The sequence below is a fragment of the Magnolia sinica genome, chromosome 5 (genome assembly GCF_029962835.1).
Source record: "Magnolia sinica isolate HGM2019 chromosome 5, MsV1, whole genome shotgun sequence".
Lineage (NCBI taxonomy): Eukaryota > Viridiplantae > Streptophyta > Magnoliopsida > Magnoliales > Magnoliaceae > Magnolia > Magnolia sinica.
The window spans coordinates 114,496,041-114,509,810 of NC_080577.1; the positions used below are offsets into that span (position 1 = coordinate 114,496,041).

The following is a 13,770-nucleotide window of genomic DNA, read 5'->3' on the forward strand; positions in this document are numbered from 1 at the left end:
CAGGCTTAGTTTTCATTAATGCAACTAGGGGCGTGGCAATGCAACACCCATGGAGGTAGAGAAAGAGAGAGACAGTGGGAAAGGGTGCGAGGGTGCAGGTACACACACACACACACAGAGAATGTTTTCAACAGTGGGCAGCCTATCACACTTCGTTTGTTGTTGTGGCTCACTCCAGTTTTAGATCTATCTTGTTTTCGAGATGATATCCTAGCATGAGGCGGCACAATAGATGCATGGAGTGGATTTCATAAAGACATTATGGTGGACCTCACATAGCCTTTGTTGCATGGTACACTAGTAGTATGTCAGTGCCAGCTACATGCAGAGAAGATAGTGGGCCTACTCACATAAAGAATCGGATGCTTTTTTGCAGGTAATATGTAAGCTGTTCAAGCGATTATTGCAGGTGAAATCTGAAGAGTCCAGCAGACAACAGCCACATTTTCATTTCCCAAAATACCATTTACTCCATTTAAAATGTCTACCCATGCACTTTTAATGTTCAAAGTTCTCCACTGTAGGAAAACTAACTGCGGGAGTAGAAATGTCCAAAACCTACTCATGTTATATATAGTATAGATTTGTTGTGCCCTTTTAGCATGAACTGTAAAGGCCCACCATCACCATCATCATTGTCATTATCACAGCCTTGTCCCAAGTATTAGGTGCCAGCTTTTAGAATCCTATTTCGCCAAGTAATACTATCTAAAGCCCTATCCACGGTTAGCTAACAAACTTTCACATCACTTCTCACCAACCTAATGCAAGTCCTTTGAAGTCTTCTTTTGATGGGTCCTTACTCATGGCTCAGTGGTAGACTCAGAAGAATTTCAACACAGAGGTCATGTGTTCGAGTACCCATTGTGGTGTGTGTGGGTGTGTTACAAAAGGAAAAAAAAAAAAAGTCTTCTTTTGATCCTCATTTCAGGCCCTTCAACCCAAATCAAACATTATCCTCCTTGCCGGAGCCATCGCCGGTCTCTATTGCAGATGACCAAACCATCTCAATATGCTCTCCATCATTTCATCTCTTATCGAGACTACTCCAAGGTTGCTTCAGATGACCTCATTCTTAATTCTATCCTTCCTAGTCCTCTCACACATCCATCTCAACATCCTCATCCGGTAACCAATCTCTACTCATTCTTACCCTCTAGTCTCCCAACACCATCTGATATGAACACTCTCTATATAATAATTCAATAAAGCAACTTAAAAGAGCATCTATCTTATTTACATCATGCTAGAAGGTAATATTAAATGCACCATGAAAGAAAAATCACGATTCTTAATCTATTAAAGTAGAATTATCCAGTGTCAGGCCTGCAAATTGCAATTACATTACTTCCAAGTAGAAGTAGAAAAGAATGTAACTGCAATTTGTTGGCCCCTTCAAATTAAGAATGTTAGGATTTCTTTTTCATTTCCTCTTGATTAAACATTCAGTTTGCATTTCAATTCACTCAAGCATCCAAATGCCTAACAACATTCTTTGCACATGAAAGGAATACAATTGAAGTATTACTACAATTCCCCAAAATCAAAAGCAGGAATGAGCATCTAACCCCTCAAGATCCCCATCCCAATCATCATATGTTCTTTAAGCATCAGCTTTGTATTAGCTTACAAAACAACCCAAGTACCCAACCGTTTCAACATAAAAAAAGATTTTTAAAAAGGGAATGACAAGGGCATTTACTAACAAAAAGAAACCCAACATCACATGAGACGATCCTGATAATATAATAGAACTTCTATGTTGGTGGGCCACGGTATATCATGGAGAAACTTCACAACCAAAAAGAGATATACATGAGCAAGAGAGAGAAGCAAGAACCATGAGAAGAAAGGACTTATCTAGTCATCCTTTGGTCCGCATGATTGTGATGCTGCCTTTCCCCCCTTCGGTGCGGATCTTGGTCTTTACAACCACGGGCTTCCCAGAAAAAGCTGACGTGGGATAAGAACATGCAGGGTCCTCGTCATTCTTATCCTTAGATTCCGATGGTGGTGGAATACGGATGCGCTGGTTTATGTCCTTCAGAGTCACATCTCCTTCTACTCCGCATGGTTTGATGAGGGCAAAGGGATATGCAACAGATGTAGCCAACTTTGTTGGGGCTGGCATGCATGATTTCCTACCTGATATGACTGGAATTCAGTCGAGAAGCTCAAAATGAGATGTATGGAAAATACGATTCTGCCAAAAGCAACTTAAACAATGTGGAAGTATATGATCCTAGAGTAAAGGATGCTCCATGGTTTGGTGATCTGGATTGTTGATCTGATGGACCCAAAAGTGGATGGACATCAGGTAAAAATCTCTTCAATGAGACAATCCTAACCCTTCCATCAGCAATGGTCCACACTCAGCTGCAAATAGGCCAAGAAGACTGAATGAGTAGGAGCATTCAATTTGTGAGATATGGGGGCTTGGTCCATCCACAGTGCGGCCCATGATATCAATAGTAGGGATGCAACTCAGGCAGGTTGGGACAGGCTGATCGTCAACCTGACCACAAGAGAACCCAACCCGCAACCCGACCCAGCTTGAATTTCAACCAGAGGTGAAAGCAAACCCAACCTGAATTCCTCTATACTCAACCCTAAAATGACCCAAATAGATGTGATTATTCCCGACCCGATCTAACCCAACCTGAATTTGCACGATCTGAACCTGGAGTTTTCCAACCCTAACCTGACCCAAGGACCTTGACAACCCAAACCGAACTAGGGTTGGGTTAGTCAGGTTTCGATCAACCTGAACCCAAGTTGCAGCCATAACCAACAGCCTAGATCACTGTACCTGGGTTCCAACTCTTACAAACTGAAGATCTAAGGATATAATGCACGTCCTCAGCATGTAATCTTCTTAGACAATGAAGGTAAGAAAAAGAAGTGATAAAGTGTAGTGGATACTTTTAAAAAAGCTGCGAGGAGCTGGGGTGGAAGGTTCTTGCATTATATCAGCTCCCATCTCAGGTGGGACTTTGCAGAATTCTGGAAAACATGATCCAGTTTTCAATATTAATCATGTCATGAAATTGAAGGGAAGAGAATTCAATGCATGTGTATTATATCTTCACGAACCTGATATATCGACCTGATCATCGGATGCCCCGGAAACATTCCTGATGGCCCACTTATCGAAATGATCATACTACCATGAAAAAATACTTAAGATGGCAAAGTTAACAGATTCAAAAGTGAAGTTCAAAAGAAGCGTACATTTCATCAGAATCGATAAAGCAATTTGCAAGCCATCCCTCTGATGATTGATCCAAGCCATCGTTGCCAGAGGTGCATCTATCATCTACCACGGGCACATTATTAGAATCCTCAATCACAGCTATATACCATATGTGAAGGGACTCATGCAAGTGCAATCGCCACTGCTAGCGCGAATGTGACACATGTGTGCAGGATCCAAGCGATTCAGGCAGGACCACCATGTAGTTTCCCTTGCCAAAACAATCAGCCCAATCCCCTCTACTGATGGATCACACACCTATGTTGAATGTGAACTGTTGGTCAAATTTTTCAACAGTCCATTTCTTTTGTACACGTGATCTGCCCAGATGACCCTATCAGCCTACTTTTGGGCCAGGAATCTGTGTGGTGCAGCCCGCTTGATGAAAGGATTAAATCTCAGTCTGACACATTTGGCACATGTGAGGTTGCACCTGCAAGAGTCCCATCAGAAGGACTCAATTGTAGTGATTGAAGTCAGGAAAATCTGAACTGGGTGGGGACCAACCAGGGAAACTCGGCGCCCACTGCATGTTTTCAGCTAATCCATCTTCCACTAATGACATCTCCCTATCCTGAAACATGGAACGGAAATCATAAGCACGAGATTCTAGGAGGTGTTACAATTGCACGTCAGAATGTGCAATACCCATTTTAGATAGAAATGATTTCCTAAAGAGAGTAACAGGTCACAGACCTTCGATTTCACAAATGCAGATGGGATTTGTTCATCGCAGTTGCAGGGATCAGTAGCTTGAGGATTGAAATGTAGCATGCGTCGCCTCTTTAGTTGTGAAGGCTCTCTACATTCGTCCAAACCCTTGATGTTTTCTGAATAACAATCTTTTCAAATTAAAATACATGTAGGCACAATTTCAAATGAGGAATGCTATTTCCGGAAACCCCATTGCAAGTGCCAAAACCCAAATCCCCCTAACATGCCAACACAGCACACGTCCGGGACCCACAGTCAGACCTCCTCATCAGGTGAGCAACACAAAAATGCCTTTTTCACAAGCCAACGGGGTTCAGACATCGCATTTCAAATCCAAGGAAGAGAAGCTTCACCAAGGGCAGGTGAGGGTCCCACACCACCAAAGATAGTTGTTATTTTTGTAAACTTGGGTGATTGTAGACACAATTTGGTTGTTTGAACTAAAGAAGAGAAAGTGCCAGAAGAAGCTGAATGGACACTGTATTTTGATGGAGCCATGGATGGAGATGGAAACGGCATAGGAGCTGTTGATTTCTCCAGAGCAGACCGCTGGTTTTTTTTTCCTAACGGTCCATTTCTTTGTACATGTGCCCCACATGATAAATGGACTAGCCAATTTTATTTTATTTTGCTAAAGAAGATACAAAATACCAGAATGAATTATATCGAAGAAAGAATGTATGCTGAAAAATTCATTGGGTGATACCAACAAAACGTTTGTATCTAAATACAGCAATGTACCAGAAAACATCATTCGCATATGTCTGTATAGTCTATATTCCTCAATAAGCATAGCATCAGGATGCATGGGTTGATATGTTCCCAACCAGATATTTTCAACAAAATTCAGAAATAAAGCACAACTTCCACGGTTCTGTTTGGTTCTTATAAGTGACCCAAGGAATCACATTTGCGGAATCTCCCTCCATGATCAAGGGTCTGAACTAGAGAACTCCTTCACAAAGAACCATCGCCTCCTCCTAGAAACTGTTGGAGAACGGCGGAAGCACACGGAGATGAATCAAGCAAAGTACTACCAATGGCACAACCAAGTCCAAATACAAACACTCCGAATTTTACGTGGAAAAACCCTTGCGGGAAAAAAACCACGGCACAAAGCAACGAGTATGCATTATGAAAGAAGAAATTACAAGAGATAGAGAATTACCAATTCAAACAAGCCTCGAATCTACCTCACATGCCCTTGAAACACTTAGGAACGAATTAGAAAGCCTAGAACTCCTCTATCACTTCCCAAATCCCAATTACTCCCGATATATATATATATATAGTATCACAATCAGAATAGGAAACAAATCACGCACTTACTGCGCGCGCTCGATGGCACCTTCGATGGGACTTCGATGGCATCAACGAGTAAAACACCAAAACGTTCCAGCAACAAAACACGGATTTTTCCGATGGCATCGACCACTGCTCAATGGCATCGACGGACCCTGTGGCTTACAGATTTAAGACATCAACAACAGAAACCAGATCTGCTGAGCCCACACGTGTGTGCAATAAAGCTCATGTACATGCCACACATGCCAACATGGCATGATAGGTCTGAATTCCAATCCATCCATCAAAAAGGCACCACTAATTGATGCCATAGCCCAAGAATCAGGTTGAGTCAGGTGTGCCACAGTTTGCAAAACAAATGTATAGCTCTGAAAAACTTGGCTGAAGTTTCTAACTCATCCACCTATTTCTAACATTGGGGCCCATATGCTGAGTGGACCAGATTTATTTTTAGGAAAACATGTACAAGGACTAACCTGATGGATGGATTGGATATCATACCTATGTGCCATGCTGGCACATTTCTGGTGTACATGAGCTTTGTCGCACAAGGTTCACACATAGCAAAGCTACTGAATAGGAATACTCGCGTTTCATGCATAAAGATGGGGTGGTTGGAAATAGCATCCTCATCTCGAATTGCAACTACCAAGCTCGAAGGAGATGATTGAGAAAACCGTACCTCCATATTCAGAAACATGACAATCGAAATCCATACAGGCCTTGACTGGAGTCGTTTCGTCAAGCATATACGAGTAATCTTCTTCATTTTGGTTTACTCCATCCCATAAGCAGGGAGATATGTCTGCTTAAACAAAGGGACCCGCTTCAGATAAGCAACCTTACTCAAGTAGAAGCGTAAAGAAGACTTACTGAGATTGGGATCTCTTTGTAGATAATAATCGTCGCCTTGCCATTCCCACTGTCCGCTACTGTCCATTTCACAAAGAGACACAACAGCAATGCTTATTGAACTGAATACAGAGAGAATGTGTTTGAGTGTCTTTCGACACAAAGGAGAAATGGGAATTGGTGGAATTTACAGCATGATAACATATCACACTGAGCTTGACCATAATTGCTGACATTCTCATTTGTTAGACATGGAACAGCACGTTCATCGGTTGCGTCGGTTTGTGGAAGTGTGATGCTGCAGAAAAATTCCCCATCAACGAATCACAGCCATCCAATTGTGTCCACACACAACCGGAAAGTGCTCCACAATAACGGTGGCTGAGATTTTTTCTTTGATGAGATTTTCAGCCTATCGCCGATCAGCGGCGGATCCCACGTAAGTAACGGTCAGGATAGCCGAATGCTGACCCCGAACGAGAAAAGACCGTTAATTCACAACCAAGCATTGTGTAGTTCCTCTTCAATGATATATAAACGAATTGGATAAAACATATTTTTTTTTAAAAAAAAAAAATCATAAATTCAGACCCAAAAAAACAAAATTACAGGCTGTAATAATGACGGGAAAAGTGGGAAAGAAGCAGATCTGATGTTCAAAATGCAGCATAAATCAGATTAAAGGGATAAAACCCAAATGGCATTTGGATCCAAACAGCCAGAAAAAAAATTAAAATTAAAAAAACATACACATCATTCTCAAACCCCAAACATTGAAAAAATAAAAATAAAAACCCAACACCCAATTTCCTTTATAAAATAAAAAAATAAAAAAAATCATAGCCAAACACAAGAATTTTTAATTCCCACCAAAACCCAAAAAGAAAAATCAGAAATTTGCATTTAAACTCACTTGTAATTTACATTGTTGTCCATGTACTCTGACGTTGTAGTGGGTGTACAAGTCCCAGAATGCAATTTTCTCCTCTTGAATGGGGAGAGAGGGAGAGTGAGAGAGAGAGAGAGAGACTTCTCTGTGTGGACCCTTTTCACTACTACTCTCTCTCCTGTGCGGTTTCTAGGCAGTTTTAATTGAAAAGGAGCTCCTTTTCCGTCTGTCGCGACTCAGAATTTCTATTTGTCGCACACCCTCCGGGGCCCACATGCCGAGATGCCCCGATGATTTTGAGCCCTCCATATTCTATTTATATCCATAGATGATATATTATCCCATTATTATGATTCATTTATAATTTTAACCCCTTATTTTTTATAGTTGAATCTGAACCATTGAAAATTTTCTTTGTAGATTTCTACATTTATCTAGGTATATGATGGTTACAGTCGTCCTTTTATCATTAGTATGTTTATATTATTGAAAACATGGACGGTTCAGATCATGTTATCAATCTTCACGTGGGCCCTAGTGGGCGTCGAAATAGTCTGTCTCTTGAATCGCGACGGAGGGAAAACAAACCCATTGAATAATCCGCGACTCCGTGAGAAGAGGGACAGGTTCCGTTGCTTGGGCGGTCTTATTTTATCACTAATCTCCCTTTAATTACTTTATTAATCATTTAAAACCATATTTCTAATGTGGGGCCCACCATGGTGTGTGTATATGGAATCCAACGGTCTAGAATGGTTTAACCTTAATGAAAATAGGATACCCCAATATTCATGCCGGTCCAACTATCAAGTAGTCCACCACGTGAATTTCAAGTTTATTGGGTGGTCCACTGTTTGTTTTCTATCATGTGGCCTAGTTGATGATTTTATCAGAATGATTTTTGGTCCATCTTGTTTTCAAGATGGGTAGACCCGAATGGATGAATTGGATATCATACACACACCACAACTCCACGACCTATACAGTTTCTGAATGCCTGTGTATCAAGCATAATGCTCTGCCAGAGTACAATAACTCTTGGTGAAATTATCCAGCGGTCTCAGCTCCTTGTTGAATTGAGACACCTGGTTTACCGAAAAAATATATACTGGGACAGTTGGAGTCTTGGACATGACAATCGATCGATGTTGACCGTCCGGTCCAGCACATATTTAATGGCCCACCATGAAAATATCAGAAGCACGGATGAGATTATTCTTATCATCAAATTAGTATAGGGAAAAAATGACGGTCCGGATTATTTGTAGAAGAACGCAAAATAAAAAAATTGAACCTGTAAAGATTCAGATTTATCACGCAATCCTAACCATCCCAACAATGGCTTGGGAATGGACGGCTAAAAAAATAGTGGATGGTCCGGTGGTTGTATGTTTGCATGGCGGCCAATAAGATCTGTGCTCAACCTAATGTATGGTCCGGCTTGACTAATACATTCCATGTGTTGTTGGGAAATGATCTACTACTACTCGTTAGCTGCTTAGGGACACTTGGAGAGTTTGATCAATTGATCTGTACCGTCCACTAGAGAGTTTGATCAATTGATTTGTACCGTCCACTAAGTCCTATTCACACTTCATTGTTTCCCATGCTAAAATTGCACCCATCGCATGATTCCAACCATCCGATAGTGGCATGTATAATGGATGGTCATGATTTCTTGTTCTAAATAGGTCTGATCAACTATTTGAATAATCCATTTGGTGGAGCTCGTTGTGGATTGGTCAATTTGATCTGACAATCCTAACCATCTGCATGGTCAGGAAAGTGGATGGCCGTGAGAGACATGACTATATCCAATCAGTGTGGATTTTACGTGGTGGGCCATTAAGCGAGGGGTGGACCTAATAAACGGTCCAGATCGATTAATTGAGCTGCCCAAGAACCCTTGTCCATGTAGGAGCACCGGATGATTTCCATGACCTGGAAACTTGAAAAGGGGTGACTCTTTGATCCCACTCACTCTCGCAGGCCACATGCTCCCCACGGGCCAATGTGGCGTGTGATCTGGACCGTTCAACAGGCTATGATTAAAAAATCAGACTAATCCTGTCATCAGATGTCCTACTATTGCAAGAGAGAGAGAGAAAGAGAGAGAGAGAGAGAGAGAGAGAGAGATCGAACGAACCACGTTCAATGTGTACGTGTCGCCTGCCCTGTGATCGAAGTGGTTTATTTTGAGCAATCTATCGGACCCTGTGAGGCCCACATTATGAACGGCCTGGATCTCACTTCACGTGCTCTGCTGGCACGCAACGGTATCCTGCCAAACCAACCAAATGATACAACTACCATCGTACTGTGGCAAAAGACCAGAGACCATATAGAAGTTGGCTGATGGATACATGATGTGGACCTTTCATTTGGTGCGCCCGGATGAGCTCCAAAGATAAATACCTATCAATGCTTGCAAATGATAAATGATACTGTTTATCTTTTGCCAAACGAAAAACGCTCCCTTGACTTTCGTAGGCAGTGGGGGCCCGTGAATTCCGGTGATGTGGACGCAAGGACTTTATGTCGATGAGATCCAGACCGTCCATCAAGTGATTTGTTCAGTGTTTGGACTGTAGCCTAAAAATCAGGAAGATTCAACATTCAGGTTGGGTACACCATTGTGAAAGGTTGAGATGGGAAATCCCACCATTAAAAATCGTCCAAATTACGTGTACGATCAAAAAGTCATGTTTATATGCAATCCAATCCACTCATCTTATTACTAACTACCCCAGGATGAATGGATCATCTTCCAAAACTCATACAGTACATCGGAGACTTTAAAGATTTTCAGGGATGATATTAGGGCTGTTTGGCACAACGGATTCAACCGAGTTAGTATGTATTTACCGTGAATCGTGTACGGCTCTGCAGCATTTGTAGTAGTTGGGTTAATCCCGCCTCGACTATCGACTATCTTGCGAATGGACGGTTGAGTAGAAGAAAGGGATATCATCCGATACGCTGGTAGCTTCCGTCGAGAAATCAAATCATTCCCAATCTAACAGCCCACCGCCTTCAATTTCTCCATTTCCGTACGTCATGATCGAAAGAAAGGTTTGTGTCTGTAGGAGATTTATTATCCGGAATGGTAGATCACTCTCAGCCTGAGAAGGACAAGCAATGCACAAAAATGCTCATCTTCAAAAGGGTTTTTGGGTTAGAGAGTGGATGTTCTTGAGGGTAGAACATTTCAACCTCCTTAGAGAGAGCTAGATTTCTGTAGATTTACGTTGCTGTATTGCCCCTAACCATTGATTTATGATGTTGTTGTGTCTGATTTCCTCGCCTTGAAATTGTCTCATGCCCGTTGATTTTCGTTGTCGGATTATACGATTTCCGATGATTTTTGTTGCCAGAAAAACTATTTTCCCAGGATTTCCGTTGCTGAGATGTCTGATTGCCATTGATCTCCTTTGCTTGATTGCCCCTTTACATTAATTTCCGTTGCCGAATTGTTTGATTTTTGTTGATTTCTAGAGAGAGAGAGAGAGAGAGAGAGAGAGAGAGAGAGAGCCTGTTTTAGAAAAACGGATGGACGGTGTGGATTTTTCACAAAGATCATGGTCACAAGAAATTTGCGTCCCAGAAAGCGTGATTGTTGTGATCCATCGGGCGGTGATTTCATCACCAAACCCAGTTTGTGCGGTAGTCAACGTGCTTACTCTCGATCCTGAATACAGATGAGATCACTTGCAGGATTAATTCGCTGCCTGCCTTTGCATGCAAATACGGTGATGTATCCGGTGATGTATCCGGTCTATCCCTAGACAATACTATGTTATGTGCATTAAATGTAAATAAGTAATTCAATCCACCCTAATACTTTTTTATCCCTTGTGCCAAACTAACTTTCATTGTACTCAATTTTAAAAACACTGGTTCAAATATGGGGGCCCACCTGACAAAGAATGATGGGTCCGATGTATATTTGTCTACTGAGCTGTCATCTAGCCTAACTTTAGTCAATTGTATACTTATACACTGTTATAATTTTTAGGTATTTCAAAATAAATAAAAATAATTTGAAAAGTTTCTTTTAAATTTTCAAAAAACAACAAAAGGATTTTGTCTTAAAGTGGTGTGAGTTTAGTATCATGTCGGATAGACATGAAGAATATTTTGATTTTATAAGAAAAATATTTTGCATAAGACTTGGGGTGTTTTCATGAGACATGTGAATTTGGTTGTTTTGGTATATATGCCATTAGCTACAATTTATGTCATGAACCATGAATGCATACCAAGGCAGGCTATGGGCATGATGTGTTGCAATGTAGTGTGCATGCATATACTTGTAAGTCTAAATGTTTTTTGTTGCATTTTGAAATTTTGTTTTGTTATGGTTGGCCATGATTGTTAATAGGAGTGTGTACACACCCATTTGAGGCAACCTTGGAAGTCTATATAAAGGACTCCTCTAATTCTAAATTTATAATCAATTCAATCTCTTAATTCTCTCTCTCTCACACACATCAAATCTCTGCAACGATTTCTTTTTTATTCATCTGGTTCAATCTTTAGGTTAGATATATAGTGACGGTTCGGGACTTCTTATATCAAGTGCATTAGTTTGACTAGACAATATTAGAGTTATCTTGAAGATTAATTGTCCAGTATTCCTGTTGTATTAGAGACATCGTTCAAAGGAGGATAAATCAATTTCAAACCAAGCGACTTTCATCGTGCCTCAAATCAAATAAGTTTTCTAAATTTCTCCTTATTTAAATTTCTAATTTTGTTTTATTTTTTTATAATTAATTTTAATTCTGAATTTTCATAATTACTTATTTACAGCTCTAAAATTCCTACACACAGTAACAAGATTAGCACGGCCTCGCTCTCTCTCAAGGTTTCAAATCATTCAAGGCACCTATTTTAAGTCCCCCTAAAACACATCAACATCTTATACATTAATTCTATTTCATTCATCATATTTGTCCTCATTTCCATGACCTATGGCAAAAATCAACCTAATCCACAACTCAAGTAGACAACACCATACTATGGTGTATATCTTTCATTAAACTTATTAACTAGGTTGAAACTAATACAAAGGTAAGCAAAACACACCACACAAAGCTGAAAGTTTTACTTTATGCCCGCTATTGTAACCCATCATGTTAGCAGTTGCGAACAATGATCATCAGATATGTATTATTCATCTAACCAATACTTCCACAGGTCAATTAAATAATTTTATATAGAGCTTTATGTAAATCCTAATTCATTTAGAATAATATATATCCTAGTGTTAGAGAGAGTTGCCATTGTATTGATAGTTATTTCTTCATTTTTATCCTTGAGTATAGTGGTTCAATATGAATCTATGGACATATAGAAAGAAAAAAATTATATAAATCTCTTAATTATGGTTTGCATCTTTTCCCTCCTTTTTTCTCTTTTCTTTGTTTTTCATTCTTTTTTATTATTTCAATACTACTGTACGCATGGTTGAGAAGATATCCTTACTCGAATACATCAAAAAATTCAAAATGATTTTTTGCATGCAAAAATATGCAACAATGATAATAGCTAGTGCAATTGTTTAACAGGTGATTGTTATGATGCAGATCGTAACGGCACCTGTAACTTCATCATACTCAAATTTTTTAAAAGAAAATTATAAAAAAATAAAAATAAAAACTTGAAAAAAATACTAACAATCTAAAATATGTATGATTGTTTTTTTAATGTGTACTTATGGTGCAATGGATCATTCTTCGAGTAGCCTAATACTATTAGCTGAAGATTGACTTTAAAATAATAAAACTATTATATTTAAGTTTTTAAATATCATGCATAACACGATAATAAATAATTATGTTTTAACTTTGAATACAAATCAAGCATTTTATTTTTTTTACACACTGCAATGGACTCACACAGTAGGATTTCACCACCTATGGATACTCACACTGCCACAGACTCACACAATAGGATTTCACTACCTATGGATACTCTGAACCCTTGACCTGGTGTTGAAACCCCCGGGAGTCTATCACCTGAGCAAGAGTAAGAATCCAAACACAAATCAAGCATGATTTGGGAGATTAATTTGTTTTATATATATAGGATAAATTGAAAATTAAAAATCGAAAAGAAAAAATAGTTTACTTTTCTTAATATTTTCCAACCTGGCTCATTTCCACTTTGATTTATCAAATTCTACTCAATTTTATATTATAACCCTCAAAACAATCTTGCATTTATTTAAAATTAGTTTTAGATTCCTTTTAAGATTGAAATGAATAAAAAAATGTAAAAAAATAAAAATAAAAATAAAAATAAAGAGAAATTAAAAATAAAAAATTTCAAAGTGAAGCTTTTTTATGGTTATATCTGCCTGTTTCAATACAGTGTGAATCAGCCGTTTCAGCCAATATAACTCATTTTTAAACAAGGAGCTGATTCAACCTGAGTCGTGTAATGATGTGACATTTTCCTAACCCATATTCAATGGCATGTTGCATGTACCATTAAAATAATGATTTTCAACGGACGGACGGACGGAGTGGATTTTACATATATAAAACATGATGGGACCTACAGAGCTGGGTTGTTTTAAGCAGCTGCTTAAATCAGGTGACCTGATCGATTCCAGTTTCAGAAATGGCAGCGAGTGACGCCCTTTTAAATTGGAAACGGATTGGCTACTTCCCCTGCCATCAGCCCGTGGGTGAAGGTCGGTGCTCTGTGAGCCCCACCATGATGTATGTGTTTCATCCATTCCGTTTATCCA

General features: G+C 39.5%; 1 protein-coding gene across 2 annotated transcripts; it reads right to left on the minus strand.

Moving 5' to 3' along the window:
• Positions 1 to 1,461: 1,461 nt before the first annotated feature.
• On the minus strand, positions 1,462 to 7,174 carry LOC131246836 (protein XRI1-like). Of its 2 annotated transcripts, none has more exons than XM_058247269.1 (9): positions 7,038 to 7,174; positions 6,146 to 6,204; positions 5,955 to 6,077; positions 3,950 to 4,083; positions 3,761 to 3,827; positions 3,232 to 3,316; positions 3,094 to 3,134; positions 2,923 to 3,003; positions 1,462 to 2,154 (listed from the first exon to the last, which is right to left on the minus strand). In XM_058247269.1, exons 1-9 carry the CDS (start codon positions 7,058 to 7,060, stop codon positions 1,865 to 1,867), a joined length of 903 nt encoding a protein of 300 aa, XP_058103252.1. In that variant the 5' UTR covers positions 7,061 to 7,174; the 3' UTR covers positions 1,462 to 1,864. The 2 variants fall into 2 exon arrangements, with proteins under 2 accessions (XP_058103252.1, XP_058103253.1); XM_058247270.1 differs by having other exon boundaries at positions 6,146 to 6,201; positions 7,038 to 7,172.
• Positions 7,175 to 13,770: the final 6,596 nt, after the last annotated feature.

Excerpts from the sequence above, each read along its gene's own strand:
- LOC131246836 (XM_058247269.1), bottom strand. The coding sequence starts at position 7,060 with ATGGACAACAATGTAAATTACAA. Across the intron at positions 6,078-6,145 it reads ACAAAGAGATCCCAATCTCA|ACATATCTCCCTGCTTATGG; the intron begins GTAAGTCTTCTT and ends TTGTTTAAGCAG. Across the intron at positions 4,084-5,954 it reads TCATGTTTCTGAATATGGAG|AAAACATCAAGGGTTTGGAC; the intron begins GTACGGTTTTCT and ends ATTGTTATTCAG.